The sequence below is a fragment of the Pogona vitticeps genome, chromosome 4 (genome assembly GCF_051106095.1).
Source record: "Pogona vitticeps strain Pit_001003342236 chromosome 4, PviZW2.1, whole genome shotgun sequence".
In the NCBI taxonomy this organism is placed as follows: domain Eukaryota; kingdom Metazoa; phylum Chordata; class Lepidosauria; order Squamata; family Agamidae; genus Pogona; species Pogona vitticeps.
Window position 1 is genome coordinate 47,531,590 of NC_135786.1, and position 27,022 is coordinate 47,558,611.

The following is a 27,022-nucleotide window of genomic DNA, read 5'->3' on the forward strand; positions in this document are numbered from 1 at the left end:
ATGATGAGCACGTGCCTCTGAGAGTATTACAAATTCAGAATACGTGGACTGTGGTGGGGAACGAGCAGAATATTCAATCCTTTTTATGGTGCACATTAGAGAAGAATGATTTTGCAAAAAGGAACAACTGTATTTTGAAATAAATTGCATTGTGGGCTCATTATCTGTCTCTACCGAAATCTTGACAGTCAACTGCAAGGCAATTTTCATGTATGCAATTTAGGGTACTTGACACTGGGAAATGTATATAAATGGAATGGAACTGGAAACACTGGCAGTGTAAGAATGAAAACAATGTTGAAGGACTTCCTTCTAGACTGATGGCAGATAACATTAAGTTGTGTGCATGTGAACCAATAAAACAAGGTGGTGGATTTCCAGACTCTAAAAATTGTATCTTAATATACAAACTAAGCCACTGTAAAATTCATTATGATAATCAAAAGGTAACTGAAGATGACATTATCCTGTCTGATTGAGGAAATATTACAATGATCTCTTACAAATTAATTTCTTTGGAAAATTTATCTGGCTGAACAATAGGTGAACCATTTGTACAAAATGGGAATACTGATATTGACACTTACTTATTAATATTGGCAAGATAAATATCTGCGACATGGCTTCCGCTTGGGCAACTGGAACCAGCTCTGGCTGTCACTTTTTCTTCAGGTGGCTCAGAATTGATTTCTATTTCAGATTTTGGACTTGATCTTTCTGATATGCCATCCTCACTAGGAAATAAAAGAAGTCACAACCCCAAACCCCATGTAATATCCTCAAGATGTACCACAGCAGTTTACTATCTCTGTATCAATCTTATTAGTCTAACTGTTTTTTGCTTCATGTTACAACATGCGATTTATGTGCCTAACCTATTGGTAAAGAAGGGAGGGAATATCCCCAGGGCAGGCAAAAAGCTGCCTGAAAAACTGAGTTTTTCTATCTAAAGTAATTTTGTGGACTACATTAGCCGCTCAGAGTGGTCTATTTGACCAGATGGGCGGTATACAAATCAAATAAATAAATAATAAATAAATAAATACATTCAGGAATCTAAATGGAATAAATGGAATAACTGAAGTTCCTAACATCTAAATAGATATTTCGAAACATCCCTTTTCTCCAACCTTTACAAACAGAAAACTCTTTCTCCAAGCTTTGTGCCCCTACAGTATTAGAAGATAACATACGTGTCCTGAACAACAATGTACTGATGCGGGATCAGACCATCAATTCCATTGTGACGACCCTCCCACCAGTCATCAGAGGCCCGTTGGTAAAGCAGGAGGGAAGCCCCCTTTTTAAAAGACAGCTCACGGACTGTTCGGCCAGTGTAGTCAAATTTGGCTATTGCTTCAATGGGTTCACATTCTACAAGAAAAAGAAAACAGAGTTTTATAGTTTAAATTTTTTTTTGAAATTAAAGATGCACATATTATTGTCAGTGGCGAACCTATGGATCAAACGCAGCTCACTATAAAGACAAGGCCAGTCAGAAGCACATTAGATAACCCAACATAGCTAGCACACTTTTTCCCACCCCAAGTCCAATGGCTAGTGTCAGAGCTGGCAGCTGGAAGAGGCAGGTGAACCATTCTGCATAATTTTAAGGCAGGGAGTTAGAGTAAAATCTACAGAGAGAAGCCAGTGTTTAACAATGAGGAATCATGCCATAGACAGTTCTGTAATAAATATCTGACTGTTTTTTTTTTCTCTCTGAGGAGGGAAGGTTATATTTTGCTTAGCTACATCTATTTCCCCCCTCAGTTTCCTGCTTTTCTTTGCATGTACAACAGACATAACACCAGTTGTTCACAAAATCCTTTTCAGGCCTCCTTGCTGGTAAACCCACTTTTTTGCTCCAATTCCTTTCATTTATTTGCAAATAGATGCTTCCCTTTCACTCTTTAATTCTACAACACATAATGGTATTCCTCTCTCCATGTGTAAACTATTAACATCCAGCAGCACATGAGAACTCATCTGGCATAAGTTTGATGTTCTCGGAAGCCATCAAAACTATTATAACTTCTACAGCCTTGCAGTGAACCCAATCCTAAAATAAAATACTTTCCCTCTGAAAGATAGCTTTTGGCTTCTGGGAAGTTGGGAGGGTCAATACAGTGGTTCCCAACCTTGAGTTCCTCAATATGGATGGAATCATCCAGGCAACATGGCCAATGGTAAGGAATAGTAGGAAATCACCAGGTCAGTTATTATCTGGGTGACCCCGGGTTGTTTCTGTGCTAGCATGAGGAAGTACGGGATGAACAGGATGAAAATTCCAGAAAGCAAGGAGCCTTCAACGCTGCTGCTGCATGCATCAACCTCAGGATCCCCTCTTACCAAGGCAAAGAGCTTAACTCCAGAGATTACAGGACACAGATTGGCCAAAGGCCAGATGGTTATGTCCGCTGAACTAAAATATCAATACTGTACTGGATTTTCCAGAAGCAAAGATTTGTCTAAATCATACTTTATAAAGAAATGTATAGAAAGAAAATTCAAACAATCAGTTTTCAACATGCTAATCAGGCTGACAAAACATTCACTAATGTTTTCAACCCAGGTAGGCCTTTTTCCTTCCAGTTTGTGCTGCTTAGATGCTTGTAGCTTACTATTCTAGTTCCCTGTTATCCTTTGGATTGTTAAGTTTTTGGAAACAGTTAATAAACATGCCTTCTTTTTGCATTTTATCCCTTGGAATGGAAAGTTATATTTCTTTTAGAAAATCAGTGGACACTCTAATATAATTTTTTTGGAATTTAGCCATCAGGATGGCAGAAGACATTGAATCCTAATGTTCTGCTGGTTCACTCTAAAGGACTTGCATTCAAAGACAGCTGGAAACGAAAATCAAAAGGAGGTATTGGTTCTCCTCTTCTTTCTAGAGCAGCCAGTTAGTCTTTGTCCATTAATTATCACTCCATGAACCAAGAAGGGCTCCAATATCACTGCAGGTATTGCTTCTTCTGAGCTGTCATTAAGAGATGTCCTACCATCGTCACTTGTATGGTGGTCAGGGGCTGTGTCCTGAGTAGTATCTTCTGTGGAGGCTGTCTCCCCATGAGGGCTTTCACTGCAAATAAGAAGCAGAAATACAGAGAAGGTTATCTTAATGGCATACGATGGGACACTTCAGATACCCTGTCATTCAATACGTACTGTCTGTGGAAGGCAGTGTTTGGTAGAGACGTGCATTGCATGTAGTTGAGGTAGTGCTAAAATGTTGTGGTCTGAGTGATGATTACAGCAACTTTTCTTTTCAATCTTACTTTTGCACAGGGAGGGAAATCCTGCACATCACACACATCACCTACTAGATGTAGGTGTTCTGAAGTGGGTCAGAAAACCTTTTTGCAGGGAGGAACCTTCCCATTAGTTGGGAGTCCCTGGTCTAGACTCTGTGAGATGCAGGGAACATTTATAAAATTATAACAGGGAGTATTTCAGTCTGCCTCCTGATGGGTTTCTTTCCATACCCACGATGGTAGAAAAGATCAAAACTTCAAGCATGTACAGTCATACAAATCCTTGGTTCAGATTTCAGACCCATGTTGTCAAAAGTACACTCATCATCCAGAAATGTAACTTCCCTTTTCTTGCTTGATTCCAGCTCCTTCTATTCCCATGCCTAACCTTTGGTCCCTAACAAGTTGCTTCAGTTAACACTAGAAACAGATGCAACAAAGCTCAAAATGTTAGTTACATAAAATGATAATTATTGTGGGATTTATCCAGTCCATTGAAGATCCAACACCCTCTATTCTGTTCCCTTTATGGCGTGTGCTCTCTTTTTCTGTTCATCTTTTATATTCACATTCATTCCCTATAACGATAGGGACAAAGAAGTCTGTGTACACCTCCTGTATTCTGCTCCAGACTTCGTCCTCTCTTCTTGATCAAGGACATGAAATATGAGCTTATCGTACTTCACACAGTGGAGCAGGGTAGAGAACAGAGACTTTGGGATAGAAAGCACACGTAGATTTTCCACCCATCCACATCCAGTAAGTACCGAGCATGTTGTCAGTGTGCAGCAGTGAGAAAGAGAGGATTCTGTTATATCCTAGAGGAATCCTTCTGTGCATGGGCACCACACCTATACCATACTAGACTGAGTCTTGTGTTTTACTGTGACGTAAGTGTGTAGACAGGCTTGACAACTTAATCATCTCCACATATTCAACTGTGTCCTACTATGGTAGCACCAATATCAAATTAAAAACTCATTTGTATGAATTTCTGAGCATATTTGGAGCTATCAGGAAAACCAAAACCAAGAAAAACAGCTCACACCGTGATTTGTTTCATAATGTAGGAATTAACAGCCACCGTTTTTTGTTTAATTCAAATGTTCATGTTTGAATGCAGACTCATTTTGGAGAAAAGCAAGCTTTCCATTAGCAGTAATTCATATAAACCTGCAACATTTTAGCTGCTTCCATAATCAGTATCTTGGTAGGTGCTGAACAATCTTCATGTATTGTCACATCAAGATATTTAAAAACTGACAGCTAAAATTTAATAAAGACTGTAAAAAGATGGTACAGGACAACAGGCAAGCTCTGGAGGTCCCCAAACCCACCACAGGCGCTCCAGCACTAAAAAAAAAATGGAAGTAGACCGCTTCTGGTTTTGTAAAATCTATTTGTGTGAATCTAAAACATCCAGTGCCTTATAAGCTGCATGTGCCCTGCACTCTGGATTCTTAACTCTGCTTTAAGGGAAAATACATAGGGCAATTTCACATTTTAAAATGTTTTTTTTTCTGTAAGCCTGCTGCCCCAGGCACAGGCATTTTGTGCTGGGAAACTGCATGTGGCCTTGAGAACACTACAATAAGTTTCTGGAGTGTAGGTCAACTCATTTTCAAACATTTTCTTACATCAAAATGCCTCACTAGTTTGTCCCCAAATGTGGAACAACGCAGAAGACTGCAGGGCAGATGGAAATCTGAAGTGATTAGGAAGTCACTTCATAGCAAAGGGGGGAAAGCTGTCTGTTTGACTCCAAGCATAACTGAGAGAATGGATGTGCTTAAAACAAAAAGAAAAGAGAAACTAACAACAGAATTGCAACATCTAAGGGACTTTTAACAGTTGCACTTAAAAGGATGAGTGATATCAGTCTCAGAAACCCAATATACACTTTCAATAAAAATGGGTCAGTTTGACAAGACAATGATTATTATTTAATCCAGCAGGCTTGCTAAGCAGCAGGAACTTGTAGGGACAATACTTTCTGTGCCATCATTTCTCCCCATGCAATGGAAAAGTTTAGGAAGCACCTTGTGATAAGATTGTAATCTTGCAATTGCCTCTTGATTAGACGAGATTCAAATCTTTGTGAAAAGAATTCATTGTGAAAGCAACCACACACTCTGACAAAAAAAGAATGCAGCAAAACTTCACTAATGCATATTGTTCTATGGATGAAGTTTAATGGTGTGCAAGACATAAACCTGGTCTAATCCATGGAGAATAATGGAAACAACTTGCTTCTGAATGAGCCATTTATAAAGCATTTGTTTGTAAAGCCATTCAAAACCTGTAATCTTAGGTACTCTACACATTATTCTCAGATTATATTTCTCAATTTTTAAAAATATAATTATGTTTATTTTCATAAAAAGAAAAACATACAGATAATATTCCAGAAAGGAAGTTACAACTAGAACATCAATTATACAGTACTTAGTATTTACTGGCAAATTCCTTGATATGATTTGACTCTATTCCAGTACAACAAGAAAGATCCATCCATCCATAGTATAATTATCCATTTTCTCAAAGTCTTTTGCAATGTGAAATCTGCATTCGTGAGGCACTCTGGAGTTTGCCATGCACTTTGGAGTTGGCCGGACGCAGTAAGTTTGGTTCCCTCCATTATTTTCCATAATTTTAAAAGCTTCCTTCAGCTCCAGCAGTTATAATAGCAAGAAACCTTGTTCCTGGACCTCTTTCCCAGCTGAAACTACTACTGTAGGTTCTAAGTAAAAGCACTAATAGAAGCCAATATTGTCATAAGATTGTGATCAATTTTTAACTGGCTTGTGGTGAGGAGTCATTCATTACCAAACAATAGAAAGGGGCATTAAATTGCAAAAATTAAGATCAGAAGCAAGTAAAAGGGCTTTATTTTTTGAAATCAGCATGCAGCAAGAAGAGACTTAGTAGCCTTGCAGCCCAGGATTCAACGATTGAGTTGGCATGAGAAACTAGAGGTCTCTCCATGAAGGCAAGTACAGGGGCCATTTTGACATGCAGTTTTTCATGAAATAGTGAGGAAGAGTACACAGCTCCCACCCCCCTCTACAAGTCGCTCCCCCCCCCCACATGACAAGAGGTGTTGCAGCTGAATTATTTGCAGATGCTGGCTTCAGAGAGAATGTGCAGCCGGGCCTCTTGGGTGCTGGGAGAGAGAGAGAGGTTTCAGGTTCTTCGTATTGTTGCTGCTCCTCTGAAAATGAAACCATGCTGCAGCTTTCTAGAGACTTTGTCTCTGAAGTTAAAGTTGCTCAGGACATGCAGAAAAATAAGAAGAACATCAGTGATGAATTCAGCCGGTGTGTCTGCTGTGCAGCTTTCACCAGCAGATTAAGGCAATTATCATAATATCCTTACAGACCGTTTCATGGACAAGTCTGACTGGATTAGTTTCCTTCAGCATAATGAAGCATAGCCAGTCATGCTCAGTCCTTTCTGAATACTCAGGACCTGCATGTTTAGGGTAGGAAAAGCAGTTGTCTTCAGATTTCTGAGCTACATCCATTGTGTCTTTATGCAACAGTCGTCTCACAAACAGGGAAGATTCTGGAATCAGCATTGAAAGCTGAGAAATGACAGCACCACTAAAATATGCATTTCACTCATTTGACCATAATTAGTGCCACGCCCCCTTCACTTTCCCCCATTACCTCCTACCGTACCAGTAATCCTCCATGCTTCCACCTTTGGTGTAGACAGGGCCCTCCAGTTCTCTTGGTCCTGGGAAGACATTCTCGTGTTGAATGATTATTGTTTTGATGAGCTCATTGACATGTGCTTGGCAGGAGACCTGATCATGGCCCTCAGGCACTGACATCAGTGTGGGTCCAAAGCAGATGGCTAAATTGTAGGGGTCCATCATGTTCTCTTCACTGAACTGAGACAAACTGCAGGGGAAGGAATGAGAGGGAAAGGGTGGATACAAGCCACAAGACGGACAACTCCCAGCACAGAGTGAATTGCAAAAAAGGAAAAGAGCTTAGCTCTGCCTGCTCAGCCTTTTAAATTTGATCTAATGTGGCAAGAATGTCTTGAAGCTAATTTGGAAGAATGATCACTGCCCTAAACACTGGTGGCATTTAACAAATGAGTTAGGAGCTTTCTTGGATCTAACACCTTAGGTCAAATGGAGTTTTGCTTACATTAATGGTGTTTCTCTGACACAATCTGAACTGAATACATATTCACAGCACATATGCAAAACACTTTCCTGCTAGATAACATGTTGATTTCTTTAAAAAGTGTCCGGCACCTTTTTCACTGTTTTGAACATTCCTTTCATTAATACATAAGAGTATATATTAAGTGCACACATGTATGTCTGTAGGGAGGAACCATTATGTAAGTTTCCTTTTAAGGAAGTTTATTCTCCGTGCAGATTGAATGCTGCTGCCAGAGATTTATTTCTTGGCATTTTGTTCCACGCATCCTGCCTGGACAGCAGTTGCAGCAGCAACACCTCATACCCAGCCAAAAACCAGATGGAAGTGTGGCAAAACCATGGAGCCGCACAGTTCACAGCATAAGGCTGTAAAGAGCCTGGTAAGCCACACTTCCCTCCAATTTTTTCCATTTGCACCCTTCTTTGCAACCAAAATGCCCTTGTCCTTGAGCTGCCCAAGAACTGCTGTGAACAGTAAAAATCCACGCCAATGTCCAATGCAGCAAAGAAAAGGTCAGCTGTGGACTTCTCTTAAAAGCAGAGAAGACCCCGAAAATACAGTGTACAAACGTTCTATAATGATACAAAGAGCCATAAAGTACTACATTTTATTGGTCATTTGTACCCAAAGTTTGGATCCTGCCTTTCATTGGGTAGTGATGCCAACTACGCTGATTGGTTCCCTATAGATATGCATATTATGTGCCCCATGTTCCTTTGGCTTATGCCCAGGATGCACCTAAATGTCTGGAGAAAAGAGTATCAATTCCTCTTATCTTTTGGTATGTTTATGTGTAGCCTTCCTGGGCCCTGATATATGGCTTTCACTCTCCGGCTCCCTGGTGTGAATGTTTTGGCCTGTCATCGCTAGTTTCCTCCTGCCTGCATTCCAGTACCAGGCCATCTGCCAGATCAAAAGGAGGATGGGCAAAATGAAAGTGTTACAATGAAATTCTATACTATCTGTGAATGTTTCTCTATTTGCCTTAATTATGTGTGAATGTCCTGGGCCTAGTTTCTTTGAGGCCTGTGTATTCCCTGCAAACTAATATCTAGTTTAATTCTGTTCCAGTATCAGAACCACTCACCTTTCATCACGCTCTGTCGGGTCCTTTGTTGCAGTGTGCCAAACCAGGCAGGAGCTCAGTTGATGCCGGTCCATGCCTCCACAGACAGACAGACACTCATCGGCTGTGCAGGGAGAATCCCCGGCCTGCCTCCTCAGTGAGTGTACGGCTATCTGCAGAGGCAGGGACAGGCTGCCTAAGCTCCTGCCCAGATGGGCGCGCTGCCAGCAATAAAGGACCACAACAGGGTGAGGAAGTTGAATGGTTCCACCAGACCAGGAGGTGGGGAGAGAGTCTGGCTGGCAGCTGTGCTGTTATGTGGTGATATTTGGATAGAAGGTTCCAAATTAATTTGGGCACATCTCTAATTATGATCCAGGTATTTTCTGAAAAATGAATGCTGCCAGAAAAAGAAAAGCACTGTAATCTGGCTTTTCATTATATACAGCTTCAGTAAAGAAGCCATTTGAACAGTGATTCCCAAACCTGGACCTCCAAGGTGCTGATGGAGGACAACTCTCAGAATCACTAACCACTGACCATTCTGGTTAAGAATCTGGAAACTAAGGTCTAACAAGATCTGGGAATCCAAGTCCGAGGCACACTAAGTTAGAGAATCAAACTGTGCAGTTGTTTTCCTCCCAGACATACAGCATAAATTTTTATTTTTATTTTAGTTCACTTGATGATATAACCAGTCAAATAGAACTGGTTGGGTATATGGAATACAGATCCTTTAGATAGCCTTGATATAAGAACTGAACACAAAAGACTGGTGAAATACCAGGAACAGGGAATTTCCAAGATGCAGAACAGCTGTTCTGAGGAAAGAACATAGTTTAGATGCCCTACATAGTTCTCATATACCCACAGCTACACAAATTAGCAAGATGAACACAACTGCTTTGGTTAATTTAGATAGTACAAAATTCTGGTGAAAATCTGGCATAGAATACTTATATCTGTTCTTTTAACTTTAGTTCTCTCTTTTTGGTATGTTTACTTTTCCCTCCTTAATTCATCCCTTACTTACAAAGTATTTCCTCTGTGAGTAAAAACCTATTCACATGCTTGCCATCAGGAGACTGTAATACACTGTGTGGGAAAAAGTTTTGTTACTTTTTCAACATATACTGCCCTATAGTACTAGAGTAATCTCTGAGCAGTTTACAACATAATTATGCAAACAACAAATTGCCCCCCCCCCAGCAAGTTGGGTACTCAGTTTACTAACTTCGGAAGGATGAAAGGCTGAGTCACTCTTGAGGTGGCTATTTGAACCCATCAGGATTGAACTCAAGTTGTGAGCAGAGGCTTGACTGCAGTACTGCAGCTTAACTACTGCACCACGGGGCTCTAGTGACCACCAGATCTTTTGAAACTAAGCAGCAAATTCACATTACGATCTATGTTGATACAAAAAGAGAGGGGAAGATAGAGTGCTTTTTTTGTTTCATGAGGCTGGCACTGCTACTGTTATTCACAAATTCAGAGCTGTCTTGCACAGCCACCTGTTGGGTATGATTTAGCTCTGGACCTTCTTCACCAAGCTTGGGTTGAACTAGGTGACCTATAAGGTCTTCTCTACTTCAAGGATCCTATTATTTATCCCCCTACGAATCACAGATACAGATCTCAATATGGTTTCCCAAGAATACTTACTGATTGAGGAATGCAAAGAGGTATCTCATTACAATCAAAGTGGTTTTAGGCAAAGTCAGGAGTACTTTCCGAATGTGAAGAGCTCTCTCTTGAAGATTGTCCATTGCTAAAAGGGAAAATGAAGGGGTGTGTGTGAAGCACCAGAGATAGTTGTTTAAATCACAGAAGTAAGTAACAGTATGGCAACTACACAAACTTTGTTTTGCCACCATAAGAAGTGTTTCATATGCACAGAAGTAAGGGAAAAATCAGAGTTTTGGCATATGAGAAAATTTTGCTAAAACCTAGGTATTTATTCCAAGTGTTGAGAACTCACTGGCAATTACAACACCATAAGATGCAAAATTAGGCTACACAGAACATGGATGTGTGTGATCTTCATACAACAATACTGTGTAAAATACAGTGGTGCCTCGCACAACGATTGCTTCATACAATGATGAATTCACACAGCGATGGGTTTTTTTGAGGAATTTCCCCCATCGTTTAACGATGTTCTCTATGGGGGAATTTCACTTAACGATGTCCCCTTTGCTCATTTAAAAGTGTCTTAAAATGATTGAAACCTGTTGTAAATGCTTGGATTTCATAGTGCACCTTGTGAAACATGTGCAAACTTAATTTGGTTTTGTTCTGAGTCTTCATTAATTTTTGGTGATTTTTTTATTTTCCCCATTTAAATCAATTGAATGGACAGTTCAATGCATTTAAATAGGGAAAACAAAAAATCACCAAAAATTAACGAAGACTCAGAACAACACCAAATGCATAGGGTTCAGGAGGTGGGCTAACGATTGCAAGCATTTAAAACATGTTCCAAACATTGTAAGACACTTAAAAATGAGCGAAAAGGGACATCGGAAAGGACTTCAAAAGCACTGGAGCCGGCTTCAGTGCTTTTGAAGCTCTTCCGTTTTCGCTCATTTTTAAGGGTCTTACAATGTTTGGAACATGTTTTAAATGCTTGCAATCGTTAGCCCACCTCCTGAACCCTATGCAAACTTAATTTGGTGTTGTTCTGAGTCGTCCTTAATTTTTAGTGATTTTCTGAATTTTCTCTTATTGGAATGCATTGGACGGAAAGTTCAATGCATTCCAATGAGAGAAAATTCAAAAAATCACCAAAAATTAAGAACGACTCAGAACAACACCAAATTAAGTCTGCATAGGGTTCAGGAGGTGGACTAACGATTGCAAGCATTTAAAACATGTTCCGAACATTGTAAGGCACTTTTAAATGAGTGAAAACTGACATCGGAAAGGGCTCTTTGAGCTCCGTTTTCCTGCTTTTGAAGCTCTTTCCGATGTCCGTTTTCGCTCCTGTAAAAGTGCCTTACAATGTTTGGAACAGGTTTTAAATGCTTGCAATCGTTAGCCCACCTCCTGAACCCTATGCAGACTTAATTTGGTGTTGTTCTGAGTCGTCTTTAATTTTTGGTGATTTTTTGAATTTTCTCTCATTGGAATGCATTGGACGGAAAGTTCAATGCATTCCAATGAGAGAAAATTCAAAAAATCACCAAAAATTAAGGACGACTCAGAACAACACCAAATTAAGTCTGCATAGGGTTCAGGAGGTGGGCTAACGATTGCAAGCATTTTAAACCTGCTCCAAACATTGTAAGGCACTTTTACAGGAGCGAAAAAGGACTTCGCAAAGCCATTGAAATTTATTGAGTCGGCTTCAATACATTCCAATGGAGGAAACATTGTTTCACTCAACGATGTTTCCTATGGGTTTTTTCACTTAAAGACGGCAATCTGTTCCAATTGGAACAGATTAACCAGTTTTCAATGCATTCCTATGGGAAATGGTGTTTCACAGAACGATGTTTCACACAACGTTGATTTTTTTGGAACCAATTAACATCGTTGTGTGAGGCACCACTGTATCTGGATAGACAATCAGAAAGGTATAGATATTTTCTAGCATGGTGACTATGTAGTGATGTGCAAACTAGCCCCTGGTATAAATAGCGGTGAGGCAACAAATAAATTTGGACGAGAAGAGACTGACCAATTCCTGAAACTTTGTTCAGAATATGATAAAGAAAAAATCACAACCAGTTTTGACAAAAGGTCCTTCAAAGAGGTGATGTGGGGCTATCTTCAGATTGCTCAGTACGAGGGGGTATATATTTCACAGCATGCCTGCCTGCCCATCAAGGATGCTCACTAGCCCATGCTGGCTGATGGATTGTGGGAACTGTAGTTTAAAAAAGTAGTATTTCCAAGCTCTCAGACAGAAACTTCAGTGTATAGCAATACAACCATCTGTGTATTGGTGAAGGTTAGACGGTCAGTTCATGTGACATTTAGACAGTGCTGCTGTTGTATCTGAAACTTATTTTTAAAAAATATTTGAAGTCTTTTATTAGGTTTTTAGCAGAGTACCAGAAAGATTTCCGACAACCATGCAGATTAGCCCTTCTGACATGTTTGCCTCTGACAACAATTACGTTAGCTGGCATGAGGAGCAAGACCGTTTCTGCAGCCTCCATGTCTCCAGAATGCAATTATAAATGCCTTCAAATACAATTATAAATGATTTCAAAAGGGTGAGCAAAATGCAGCCCTCCCCCCCCCCCCCACAGCACCCTCTCAGCCTAACCCTAAACTCCTGGAAGATATGACTGGCCATTTGAAGCATCCTAATTTGGAAAAAGACATTTATTTGTGGGAGTCATGTGTAGCCCTTCAATGTCTTTTTGGGGCACTATATATGGGCCCCAGGCCTCTGGAAGGTGCCACCCCAATTTAAAAATGAATAAAATCTTTAATATCAAGATCAGTGACCATGCAAACCAGGATATGTAGAAGGTTTTTGCAGCCACCAACTGCCCCCTTGCTGTTGCTTCATTCCAACATCCATGTGCCTCATAAAGCAAACTAAAAAGCTGCAGCCAAGTATGATGTTTCCACTACCTGTGAGCTGGGAACTACAGTTAATGGCTTCTAAACAAACCAAACTTAGGAAGCAAATTTTAACTGTCTGAGGATAAACCAATGTCCTGGTTTATTAAGTCAAGATTTGGTCACCTGAATTTCACCACTTTGGAAGAAATGTGAGCAGAATTCAGCACTGGATTTCTGATGAGGGACAGAGCACCCTCTCTTTCCCACTGCTGTTTACTGTGATGTGGGCTCCAAAACTCTGTTCTGAGAAGCTGGGTGTCCCCTACCTCCAAATGTTGCAGGGAAAGGGGGTGGAAATATATTGTATTTAGGTCTGACGTCTTCATTGTGTCAGCCAGAACAGAAGAGCCTATTAAAATTAGCTCAGGTCGATGTTAAAAAGGAAATTTTTTGGTATCCTTTTCCACAGATAGATTAGCATAACCGAAGGGTGAGGTAAAGAGTTCTGTCTATAGCAATCTAATGGGAAAAAAGTGGGCAGTATAAACTGTTGGCCCTGCAAGTCCACAGTGATTTAGCAACAGACTGCTCTTTTCATCTAACAGGAGTTAAACTGCCTGGGCAGAATGAAACTGCAGATTCTTTTAAAAGGAGCTCTCCTACATGCTACTTCAAAAGCTGTTTCCATCATGGGCCTTCTTATACTCAGTACAATGGATTCACTGTTTGCTATTTGCTGGTTAAACGAGTCAGCACTAAGGAGTTCATTATAAAACTAGAAGTCACAAGAACAAACTTAAAAAAAACCCTTGAAAAGATAAGATTGTAAATTATCAGCTTAATTTATAGAAAGTAATTTTTGACATTCTGCATAAAGTCATAATAAGGAATGCCTTGTATAGTTATGAAAGATAGTCAGCCAAAAAAAGAGACAGATGCTCTCTCTACACACACACATCCTGAGATACACTGCACCTTCACTGCCTTCAAAATATAAAGAGAGTAAGACAAACAAAGAGTTTCTATTAGAAAGCTTCTCTTACTCTAAAACTTCTTGTTTATAGTAGACTATATTTAACATATTGGCCAAAATCCTGTGGCTTAGTGTAGTAGATTGCTGGCTCACTGATGGTTAAATCAATGGCGATTTGGTGAGCTAATTTTTCTGTAAGCTCCATTGATTCAAGTGGGGCTACTTTGATTGTAATTTTCTTAAGCATAATAAGTCACAACTAGAGTAGGCCCATTTAAATCAATGGAACCTACAGAGGAGTTCACCCACCAAATTCCTACTTGTTTAATAGGTCTACTCTATACTGACTTACTATGTTAAGCAACAACGATTCAGCCAACATTTCCCTATAAGTTGTCTTAAGCTGTTTATAACTAGGAAATTCCTAAATGAACAGTGTGAGAGAGAAACACACACAGAGAGATCTGAAGGGAGCAAAGATATAAATTAAACATATACATTTACGAACAAAGTGCAAATGGCTCAGGGCCAGTGAGGGACAATCTGAAAACGGTAATCTTTCTTATTCCACTCTTACATTTAATCCTGCCAAGTTGGAAGCAAAGTGGTGCATCAAATCCTAGTAAGTTCTAAGAAGACACAGCAAATTCAAATCTCTTGCCTGGAGATACTCTTAAGGGATTAACAAATGTTCTAAGGAGTCAGCAAAATAGTTTTTAAGAGATACCTTAAGTTCTATAAGTCCTGGAGGTTAAGGAAGAAGATTGTGTTAAGATGTGGAGGATGGATACTATACAGTATATATTTCTAAATTGTAATATGTAACATGTTATCACTATATTTTGTGGGGCAGGTGAAAATCTTTTGTGTATCATAGAAAACAGTTTATCTTGATGTAATCTGAGCCAGAAATATTTGTCTTGAGGCATAAATTTTGATACACACATTCTTAACATTTAAAATATTTTTCATCAATTAAGGGTGCCTCAACAATGAGTTGAAACCTCCATTTCCATTCCATCAGCAGAACAGACACCACTGGTAGATCAAATACTTTCTGCTCAGTACAGCCCCTGAACACCTCCAAAACTGCTTTGGAATGTTGAGAGACCTTCTGGAGCACATTTGGGGTGGATATGCCAAAAGCAGAGAAGGAAAAAGTCAACTCATGTTAAACTAACTGTCAACTCACGTTATAATGGATTTAGTCCAGTGAGTGACAGATCAGACTTTGTCGTGTTTAGACTACACCCTCTGAAATCAATGATACAATGTAGTCATGACTAGGAAGTTCCACTGGTTCATATATCCTACACAAGGTTACTTCTTAATACAATTAATTTAATGTATTCTTGAAGGCTTTCACGGCCGGGATCTGACGGCCGGCCACAGAGACTGGTGAAACCTCAGGAAGAACAACCTTCAAAACACGGCCAAAGAACCCGAAAACCCCTCAACAACCATCACAATTAATTTAGTTTGCTGTTTATGTCAATTATAAAAATTTCTGAAGTGATCATGTTCACATATCCCCTGAAGAACAACATGTGTGTTTCAAAACAGATTGGAGTAAACCGTCTTGTGTTTAAGACTTTATTTATTTATTTTATTTATTTTATTTATATTCCGCCTATCTAGTCAGCTCTGGACCACTCTAGGCGGCTGCACCACTTTCTGCACCACTTTGCCAAATAGAGGCTTCCCTCCTTTTTTCTCAGTTAGTAAGTGCAAGGCCTCTTGCTGGATTACATTTCTTTGCAAGCCTTATGGGCAACTGATTAATTTAATTCTTCTGCTACTTACTGACACAAGCGATCAAGTCATGGAAGATTTCCTTCGGGAAGAGGGGATGTTCTAGGCCACGAAAGTAGAGCTTTAGAACTCCTGCTATTGAATCCATATCATGGTCATTTTGGTCCCCAGCCAGTGGGTCCTCTCCTGGTGACAAGAGAACAAGCCCACGGAGAGAGCAAACAAAAACATTACATACTAGAAATCCAAAATGAAATGCTTTATTGGAAAAATAGACATCAAATAAGGAGAAATCACAGGAGGGAGTCCAAGCAGTCCACAAAGTATATATTGTTTACTTCTCTGGTTTAATACTCCAACTGTTTTGAGGTAGTTTTATCAGGAGACACCACCAAATGCCTTTTGGTTACTACAGTTCCAGAACACCCCCCCAAAACTGTTCAGGAGATGAAACTACAACTATTAGTGTTATTTCTGCAATGATGTTAGAATAGCTGGCTGTTCTCTCCAACTCCCAAAAATCTTTCATCAGTTAGCAATTAAGTGTGGCTTTTATATCTGACATGTCTAACTCCCACACAACACACACAATGTAATCTCCTTCAGCCCCAAGAACAAATTTTATTTATATGCAAAGGCCAAATAGATACTAACATGAGTAACTGCATAGCTAAGTTGAATTAAATACATATGTAGGAAGTTATCTATAATGTCAGATGGGAACTTTTACTATGGGATCAATATGGTACTCTCTTCTTAGTAGGCAGATACTTTCAATAAAAAAATGCTGTGTGCTATTAAAACTAGCACTCTGGTCTGGCTGGTGAATGCAGGTCCCATATTTTAGAAATAAAGAAACAACAGTGTTAAAATGCCCCTGTGATTTAGTGATAATGGATCTAAATTCTGGAGTAGATCTATTTGAAGTTAATTTTGTGTGTGGAAATACTATTCGCAATCTCCACTAGAGATGGGCATGAACTGATGGCTAGCATGGTTTGTTGCCCCACCCCTTACAGTGTGTGACCACTCAGCAGCAGTACCTCACCCTTCCTCCTCTGAGGTGGGATGCTGCTGCTTTGAGGTGGCCCCCACTGGAGGGAGTGGGGTGCCAAACTCCAGATCAGCTGTTCAGCCAGGAAACGAACTTTGAATTAACTTATTATAGGATCCAAACCATAGTATCTCCAGATACATAATCTGTTAATACACCTTGTAAAAAATGTTGTAAACCAAATCATTAATAAAGCCTGATTGAAAATGCCATGCACCGGCATACACCTGACATGAGAGGAGTAAGCCCTATCTGAAGAGTATATGCTAGTGTAACAAGAAGCATAATCCGAAATGATCTCAGTTGTCAAAGGCTGCTGAGCTTTGGAAAGAAATACTTCATTCTTTCATTCTTCTACGCATCTAATCCCAAAACATGAGTGCACAATGAAAAGAGAATTATTCAGTTCAAAATAAAATGTCTCTTACCTCTTTCAAATGCATTTTTGATATCATTCACCTCAACCTGAGATCCTGACACCCTGAATATTCCTTCATGCTGCAGCCCTATTAAGAAAACAGGAGAAATAAAAACAGAAATAAAAGCTCAAATGTCAAGCTTGTAGCCTTCTGTTTGCACAAGACGTTATGACAGTACAGCCATTTTAACTCGGATGAATAGCACAACTATCACATCATTCATTTCTATTGTCCTAAAGCAAGGAAAGCGATTTGGTGGAATTTACCATGCATTGAGAGTAAGATACACTTCTTTTCACTTTGCAATTTCCAGGAATTGGGAGCATACTTCCCGCCTGAAAGGGATAACCTGCTTCTAACCTTGTAACAAGATTTTTCTGATTCTATTACTCAGTATCAGACTACTGTTCTACAGAAAACATGAGCCTAAAATGAAGTGTTATAAAGAGCTAATTATTAATATAAAGATGCATCACATTAACATTTCTAATACTTAAACATTTGGAAGCAACAAGTTATACTTAAATTTTATTCAGTCAAAAGGGGAGCAACATACACTAAAAACTATTGCAAAGAAAACTGTTCTACCAATGATCAATGAATTTAACATCTGGAATGTGATGAACACAGACAACTTAGGTGTTATTAAAAATTCCTTTAAGAGTCTTTCAGTTTTACAATATTTCTATAATGATGCTAAGAACCATAGCAGCAAACCTGTATCCACTTATTTGGGAATAAGCCTCATTGAAATTCCTAATTATATGTGTATAAGATTAGACTTCTGGGAGTATTTTATATTGCAAAGGTCTAGGTAAAAATGGAGAAGATATGGTCCACAGGCCCCATATAGTCCTCTGCTGGAACAGTACTGTTTACAAACAGAGATTTCTACTCCTAGGCATATTTAGGAAAAGCTATTTCCATCTGAAGCAAGGTGTGTACCCACTGACACCTTGTTATGATCAAAATCAGCAGGGTTGTGTGTGTGTGTGTATGTGTGTTTCTAAACCTGAAGTATAATTCCAATCACTTCTGGGTTGTCAAGAGGAGGGGGTGCAGCCCATAGTGACTCTGAGGATGGAATTGGCCCTGCAGACCTACTGATGCCCTAGGGTGCCTTCCTGTGATATCAAATGAAATTGCAACTTTTCAAAGAAGCAAGTTTACAGAAGAAACATCACAAAAGCAAGTATAAAAAGCACTAGGAATAACTGACAGAAGCCCTGTGAAATATATGAAGGACATGATTGTCAAGGAAGAAAGGAAGCAGGTCATGTATATGATAACAGTAATTGCTAACCTGTGATTCAAAGACTGGTATGGCTTCATAAACTTATAATTTCCCATTTGTTTGAATTTTACAGTCCACCTTGATAAAATGCTTTCAGGATACACAGACAGCTTATGTGGAAAAGAGATGTCAAAACTCCTGTTAATAGTTGCTTATATAGATTTGGTGAACAACTACAGAGGTTGCACTGTGTTATGTTAAGGTCTCACTTTCTATCGGCCTGATTTACTTTGTGAATGGAAGGCCTCTGATGGATGGTAGGAAACTTTGGATCCAGGCCCATGTTTTCTACAAGAACATTCACGATTTCAAGAAAATAGCTGATTTGTCATCCAGTCAAAAAACGTTTGTTTCATAGAAATGGGTATGTTTGTGTTAGCTGTAATGAGATTAAACTAAAATTTGTCTCAGAAGATACGGTACTTTGATCTGGAGGCTATTTACTTTAACTATTCTTATCACTGATGATATTTCTCTGTTCCTGTACTGCTTTTAAATTTGTGTCACAGGACAGATTAGCATTTGCTCTATGCATCTTTTAATTTGTGACAACCTACAGGTTTGCAGAAATGCCTATAGTTTATGTAGCGGCACAATGAAAATAAAACTACTTCACATAAAATACATATATCCATTCTGGTTGAAGATAAACTTCAGTATATTGTGTTTTGTGCCTCCTGAAATCTGAAAACTAAAGGAAAGCTTGCATATCTGATTTAGTGGTAAGGGGGCTTCTTTGTCATGGCAACTTCCTGATCCCTAAAGAATACATGCAAGTATGATCCTTGGTGCAAAATTTAGATATATCGGAAAAATATACAAAGGCAAAAGATTTATACGATCTGAAGAGAAACCAGTGGTGTGGTGACATTTATACACAATCAGATATGGGGAGCCCCCTCAGCCTGGTTATAGCAAACGTCTACATGGAACATTTCAAAAAATAGGCCCTGGCTTCGGCACCACACCCACAGTCTGGTTCCGATACGTGGATGACACCTTTGCAATTTGGAACCACGGTGAAGAAAAACTGGACAAATTTCTAAACCACCTTAACAGCATCTACCCAAATATACAATTCACCATGGAAAAAGAAACAGAGGGCCAACTCCCTTTCTTAGATGTCATGGTCATACGCAGAACTGACCTCCTATTGGGACACAAGGTCTACAGAAAACCCACCCACACAGACCGGTACCTACACAAAAACTCCAACCACCACCCACGAGAAAAAAGAGGCATAATCAAAACACTGTAGACCGTGCAAATCGCAACTGTGAAGCTCAATTTCTCAGCACTGAACTCAATCATCTGAATTGGGCCCTACAGGCAAATGGCTAGTCCAAGAATGAAATCAAAAGAGCCATCAAACCAAGAAAACAACATCAAACTGAAGAGGGAAAACAGCCACCCACAAATAAAGTATTTCTGCCATACATCAAAGGGGTCATGGACCGCATGGGGAAACTTTTGAAAAAACACCACCTGCAAACAGTATTCAGACCCACCACAAAAATACAACAAATGTTACGGTCAGCAAAGGACAAAAGGCACCCCCTCACCACTGCAGGAGTATACCGGATACCTTGCAGTTGTGGACAGGTATATATTGGAACCTCAAAATGCAGCATTCACACCAGAATCAAAGCACATGAGAGACACTGCAGACTAAAACAACTGGAAAAATCAGCAGTAACTGAACATGCTTAAAACAAGCTGGACATGAAATTCTTTTTCAAAATACTGAAGTACTGGACAACACCAGCAATCATTATGTTACACTGCACAGGGAAGCCACTGAAATCCATAAACACCAACAGAGCTTCAACAAAAAAGAGGAAAGTCTAAAGCTTAATAAGGCCTGGTTCCCAGCATTGGAAAATACAGCCTGCAAAAGGTCAACATACTCTATCCAGCCACAAGGACCAAGGATCATGGCACACAAAAGACCAGCTAAAGACACCCATCAATCACAGTGACAGATAATCTCTCCCCCCACTTATCACACCAATACATCCACAACAAAAACACACTGATCACCATCATCACCCTATCTCCTGAAAAGGACAAAAGCTGTTCCCACAGCTATAAATACTCAACCACTCATCGAACAACAGAGCTACTGTTGTAGCTACTCCTGTTCCTCTGAAGATGCCGGCCACAGAAACTGGCAAAACGTCAGGAAGAACAAACTTCAGGACACGGCCAAAGAGCCCGAAAAACCCACAACAACCACCTTGGAAGGTGACATGCCCTAGCTAACACAGAAGTATTTACCTGCTAGCAAAAGAGTAGAGTGGGGAATGAGAAGCCCCCAAGGGAGGGAGTGCCAAACCCCAGCCCAGTTCAGCGTGAAAACCCTTTCTCAGATTTTCTGCAAGATACTTATACCTAGATAGATTTGTATAGCTGTACGTTGTGTCCCAGGTATCTATTCCACGGATATTTAAGGTTTCAATGTTAAAATTAGCACTCTTAAATTGTGCTGGAAATAGTGTTTCATAAGCCAGACCTAGGTCCCAATGGCCTTACTAAACTATAATTGAGTAAAAAGGTTTCTCACAGTTTTCATCATAAGGAAAAACAAACCCATGCAGTAAGCAGAAATAGTTTTTCAAATGTTATAGTGGATTTGTTGTTGATTCTGATAAATATATTGACCAATTAAGGAATACATTCCTATGAACGATCATTAATTCTTTTTTTCTTTTTTTTGAAATCTGGAAAATGCCACATTTAGTCTTTTAGGGCAGTGGTCCCCAACTTTTTCGGGACCGCGAACCGGCTGAGGAAGGTGGGGCACCCCCCACACTCTTGTGCATGCTCAAAGGAGCACGTGCTCTCTCTCACTGGTGCGGGCGTTCTCAGGTACATGTGCAAAGTGGTGGGGGAGCAATTGTGCTGCCACTGGCATGCACGTGCGTGCCAAAGCTGGTGTGTGTGGGGGAGTGCATGCAGGGGGGGCGCGGAAGGTCTGTCTTCCTGACCCGGTCCATCTCAGGCCATGGACCGACACTGGGCCACAGACCGGGGGTTGACGACCTCTGCTTTAGGGCACAACTCACCACTTGAGACAAAAAAGTTTTATTTTCACCTAAGAGGAGCTGCACACAGAATTCCAAAACCAAATTAAAAACATTGTTTATTTGGCCTTAACAAACTTTTACTCAGTTCTCACCTAAAATTTAAACTTCGCTTTTATTTCCAAAGAAGTTTAAATTTTAAATTCCATTTTTGTTTATATAAGGACTGCATTTTTTTTAAATACTGCTATATACTGACAAAGAAACCTATTAGTTTCACCTAAGGCTAGATGCAGGAACCTGGGTTGCTGCTATATTTGTATTTCCAGATTTTGGGAACCACTGCATTGTTTTCTTTGCCAGAAATCAGATTACATCTGCACAATTCTCTGTATTACTCTTCAAACTGCTACTCTTAGAGCTGAGTGTAACTGCAGATCTTGATGGCTTAAAACAGTGGTCCCCAACCTTTTCCCAACCATGAATTGGTGGGGGGCGTGGTGCGCTCACGAGGTGGGGGGAGGAGATCTTTGTCCGTGGCCCGGTCCTGCCTAGGCCACAGACTGGTGCCAGGTTGTGGACAGGGGGTTGGGGACCCCTGGCTTAAAACATCAGGCTCAACATTTGGACACGTCAATGCATTTCTCCCCACCCCAATCCCTACTTTTTGCCATCCAGCTTGGTGAAAAGTCTGAGAACTTGAGATTTTGTACATTTTATGAATTCACAGTTGATTGTAATGTGATCAACTCCAGCACTTGCCCTCCATGAATAGAAAACATGGACTTCCAAAATGCGCAAAGGACAATATGGCACCCCTCAACATCAATGGTATATACAGAAGAAAATTGGACTGCCAACTGAACTTCACATTAACCACCAGTAAAGGAGTGATATCTTCTACTATACCTAGGTAACAGTAAGATAGTTTAGATCACCCAGGAGAAAGGAATGGTTGGGAGGCTCAATGGGAACCACTTAAAAGGCTGCCACTGCTGTGCCCTGTAATTTGCTGCCTCACCCTGCTTAGACATGTGAGTTCTGCTCCTTTCCAGACACTGACTAGACCAACCTACTTAATAATTAGCCTTGTCGACAGTCTAGCTAAGATTTAACAGGTTTATGAACTTTATCACAGCCCAATGTTTGCAACTCAAAATTTTTTTTAAAAAATAGAGAGGTTACTTACCTGTAACCATGGTTCTTCAAGTGGACCTCTGTGAATTCACACATCCCCACCCGGCCTCCCCACTATCCGTCACTGTTCATAGTGTATCTGAGCTCATGCTCTTAGGGTGGCAGATAAATGGAACTGGAGGCTGGGGGGGGGAATGGAACATGCGTGCAAGGGGCGTTCTAAACTATGTATCTTTTCAGAAAAGCTCTAGAAGATTCCGAAGTTCCAGCGCAGGCGCTGATTTAACCCATATGTGTGCATTCACAGAGGCCACGCTGAAGAATGCATGTTTCCATGCAGTTGCTGAAGAGCTAGGTCAACAAAAGCTTGATGCCATAATAAATGTTATTAGTTATTAAAAGTGCCCACAGCCATTTGTTGTCTGTTTTTATCCTTTATGTTCAAACTTACCATGTCTGCTAATGAATCGTATGCAGCTCTCTACCACCAAGGGAATTGATTGGCTAGAATCCTGAACAAAAGGAGAAAATGTGAGCTAAAAAGAGCAGTTTAATTGTTTCACAGCTTTTAGAATTAGCAGTTCAGAAATTCATATTGTTTAGACCTGGCTACAACAGAGGCCTGCTTTCTATCACCCAGTTTCCTAAATGGTATACACTATACTAGAGGTGTTTTCTTTGTATGCATGTACTGGGAGCTGGGAAATACCATAGGGCTGACATGCCATTTACATTAGCAGATTATACATACAAGCACACATTACCAAAAAGCCTAGATGGAACCTAATGCTGGAATTTTACTCATTCTTACAGAGCATATTTCACAAAGCCATTCCCTTTCAAATTAGCTCAATGATTACTCCCATCATTTCGAAAGCCAGCAATGAGATTTTATAAAGGGTTGTGTAAAGGAAGAATAATGCACACAGGATGTTTTTAGGTACAATTTGGTTTCACAATTTTGGATGGACACTTTTGTTCTGGCAGACTTTCATTGTTCATGTTAGTCTTGGAAAGAAGAATGTTTCCCCACACATTTTCCCAATTACAAAAACAAGAAATCAAAATATCAGGTGACATCAAAATATTAAATGATACCAGGACATAAATGATTGACTACTGGCATTAAAATAAATAAATAAATGCTCTGTTCAGTTACACAGGATATTTAAACATGTTATTTGTATGTCAAGATCTATTTCAAATGACACAAAGAAACTGCCACATTTGATTAATTCCATTCTTGTTGCATTAGGCGATTCATCAATAACTTGCATACTTAAAGCAATTACAGTTCTGATAATTAATACACAGACTGAAATGGGTAACTGCACCAGGCTCTAGTTGAGGATAATTGAAGTGATCTGGAGAATATGAACCTGGAGGCTTTTAAAAATTTACTATGCAGTATTAAAATAATAACATTTATGCTTACTATGCTAAAGCAAATGCATCTGTCCTATATCTTTGTCACGCACTAACATCACATCAGGATAATAAAGAATTTGAATTCTGAGTAGTACTGAACTAGTGTAGAGCAGGTAAATGCAGAGAAAGCTGGGCTACATACTTAGTGGCTTCCATCAGAGGGCAAAGTTGACAATAACTTCCATTACCTCCTACCAATATTGCACAGAATTGCGTTCTGCCCACCCATGCCTATATTACATTCTATGGGGGAAAGTACAGTAAATTGGAATCAGTTGGCAAGATGACAGTTCAACAGCACCAGTCACCATAAGAGCACATTTAGCACCCTCACCAATGGTGTCTGCAGGACAAATCCAACTGTTAGTCCAACTCGTTTTGACTCTGGTGAAATCCTTTACGTGTAGCTAAGCTGTGTATGTCAACAACTGCAGCATTTTGGGGGAAATAAAACATTTCCATTTTCTCCCCCAAAGTCCCCGAGGTTCCCTTGGGATCCCTTTTCTTGTGGGAAAACTATTGAGGGCTGAGGGAATGAGGAGTCTAACTTCAGAAAATCACCACTATTGGTAAAATCATCCCACCATTAAAATAATATTTTTTTGGAGTTATTAAGGCTTCCCCCTCTAACCTTCAGCCCCAAACAATTTCCCCACAATGAAAAGGATCTGAAGGGAGCCTCGGGAACTTTGGGGGAGAAACTGGGAATGTTTTATTTACAAAAAATTGCCATGGCTGATGAAATCATCAGCCTTATGAAGCAGTGGATCATTAAAATGTTGGTAAGTCAACATTAACTTAAATCACATTAAATCAGTGAGTCTAATCTAGTTGGGACTAACAACTGGATAAATCCCCTTCAAGGCAAGCCTTTTCTTTTCCATTAATTATGGAACAGTTATTAATTCTGATAAGGACAGCTAAGATGCTGCTCTTTGGGACAAAATGTCCCTATCTTAATTTGTTGGTTTTGCCTCCATTACAAGGGATCCCATTAGAGGGTGCAGCATGTGTCTTTGCTCAGTTTGTGGTCCTAGAAGTCCATACCATATACAAATTCTCTCTAGGCCACCCAAGGGGTGGTGGTGGTTAAAAAACATATGCAAAGCAGCAAACTCCAGAACTTGAGAATATTTTGCTTTCCTAAGATTCATGTTTCCAAAAGGGATACACAGATGGCAGGGAACACATACTCACTATAATGGCAATTAGAAATTAAAAGAGCATTGAATTAATATAACATGGAAATGTCAGGCACCTATACAAACCATGGCAATCATTTTCTGCTACAATTTCTCTACGTATATCATTTATATGTACAAAAATAAACTCTACAAAACCTTTCATTTCACTCCAAAAGAAAGCTTCATAGCACACAAGGATAAAAATAAACACTGAGATGCACCAGAAGGGCCAGGTTTGTAAGAAAGAAAAAAAGTGTGTTTGGTTAGATTTAAAAATAAACCTGGCTAAGACTATTTTGTCTTTAAATTCTTCAATGTGAAAGAAAGATGAGAAACAAATTGTCAGCTTTATCATCAGTAAAAGACACATGGAGCTGGATGCCCTGACTTCAAAACAGAAAGAGACTGCTTCTGAAGAAATTAAACCTGGATGCCTCACATTAATAAAAAACCAAAACAGCCAAAAAGTTATTGAAACCTCAAATAAAAACTAGCCTTGAAAAAAAAATCACAGTTCTTACCTACAGTGCTATGCTGACAATTACAATGCCACAAGTCATCCACAACAGATTTGATTACCATGGTGCATGTTCAGCTATAGCAAAACCCTATGTGGCAAAGCAGAAAAGAAGTGCCAACCATACTAGAAAACATACATTACAGGAGACTCAAACAGTTAGCAAAGAATATGAATGCTTCCTCAAGAGTATTTAGGATGTCTGACTTATGCATGTGGGAGCCATTAGAGGACAATATCTTCAAACTTCTGTCAGCAGAGAATATGAGGACAGTGAATGTGCAGGTGTGCACAAATGGACGGAAAGCATTGGATTTGGATTTTTCCATGCTAATGGGAGACTTTTGTTGTTGTTTAGTCGTTAAGTTGTGTCCGCCTCTTTGTGACCCCATGAACCAGAGCACGCCAGGCCCTCCTGTCTTCCACTGCCTCCCGGAATTTGGTCAAATTCATGTTGGTAGCTTTGATGGCACTGTCCAACCATCTCATCCTCTGTCATCTCCTTTTCTTCTTGCTTCCACTCTTTCCCAACATCAGGGTCTTTTCCAGGGAGTCTTCTTTTCTCATGAGATGGCCAAAGTATTGAAGCCTCAGCTTCAGAATCTGTCCTTCCAGTGAGCACTCAGGGTTTATTACCTTCAGAATAGATACGTTTGATCTCCTTGCAGTCCAAGGAGTTGATGCTTTTGAATCGTGATGCTGGAGGAGATTCAAGGCTCTCCTCCAGCATCACGAATCAAAAGCATCAATTCTTTGGTGGTCAGCCTTCTTGATGGTCCAGCTCTCACTTCCATACAAGACTACTGGAAAAACCATAGTTTTAAGTATGTGGACCTTTATCGGCAAGGTGATGTCTCTGCTTTTTAAAATGCTGTCTAGATTTGTCATCGCTTTCCTCCCAAGAAGTAGGCGTCTTTTAATTTCATGGCTCCTGTCACCATCTGCAGTGATCATGGAGCCCAAGAAAGAAACATTTGTCACTGCCTCCATATCTTCCCCTTCTATTTGCCAGGAGGTGACCAGTAGCCATGATCTTAGGTTTTTGTTTTTTTTTTTGATGTTGAGCTTCAGACCATTTTTTGCGCTTTCCTCTTTCACCCTCATTACAGAGTTCCTTAATTCCTCCTCACTTTCTGCCATCAGAGTGGTATCATCTGCATATCTGAGGTTGTTGATATTTCTTCCGGCAATCTTTAATTTCCGCTTGGAATTCCTCCAGTCC

General features: G+C 39.9%; 1 protein-coding gene across 18 annotated transcripts in view; it reads right to left on the reverse strand.

Moving 5' to 3' along the window:
* Positions 1-27,022, reverse strand: part of SRGAP2 (SLIT-ROBO Rho GTPase activating protein 2) — a 258,963-nt gene that overhangs the window by 36,546 nt on the left and 195,395 nt on the right. For 7 of the 18 annotated variants that reach the window (XR_013544325.1, XM_078391855.1, XM_078391854.1 and 4 more), the window contains exons 14-21: positions 23,123-23,183; positions 17,227-17,304; positions 15,796-15,930; positions 10,164-10,269; positions 6,923-7,159; positions 3,003-3,082; positions 1,194-1,374; positions 588-734 (exon numbers count right to left, since the gene is read on the reverse strand). Coding sequence is in view for 17 of the 18 variants with exons in the window: in XM_078391855.1 (XP_078247981.1) it covers positions 588-734; positions 1,194-1,374; positions 3,003-3,082; positions 6,923-7,159; positions 10,164-10,269; positions 15,796-15,930; positions 17,227-17,304; positions 23,123-23,183 (1,025 nt within the window). In the remaining variant the exon portion in view is untranslated. Of the gene's footprint in view, positions 1-587; positions 735-1,193; positions 1,375-3,002; positions 3,083-5,424; positions 6,838-6,922; positions 7,160-10,163; positions 10,270-15,795; positions 15,931-17,226; positions 17,305-23,122; positions 23,184-27,022 lie in introns of those variants that run through there. The other 11 variants (XM_078391856.1, XM_072997265.2, XM_078391859.1 and 8 more) reach the window with 3 other exon arrangements.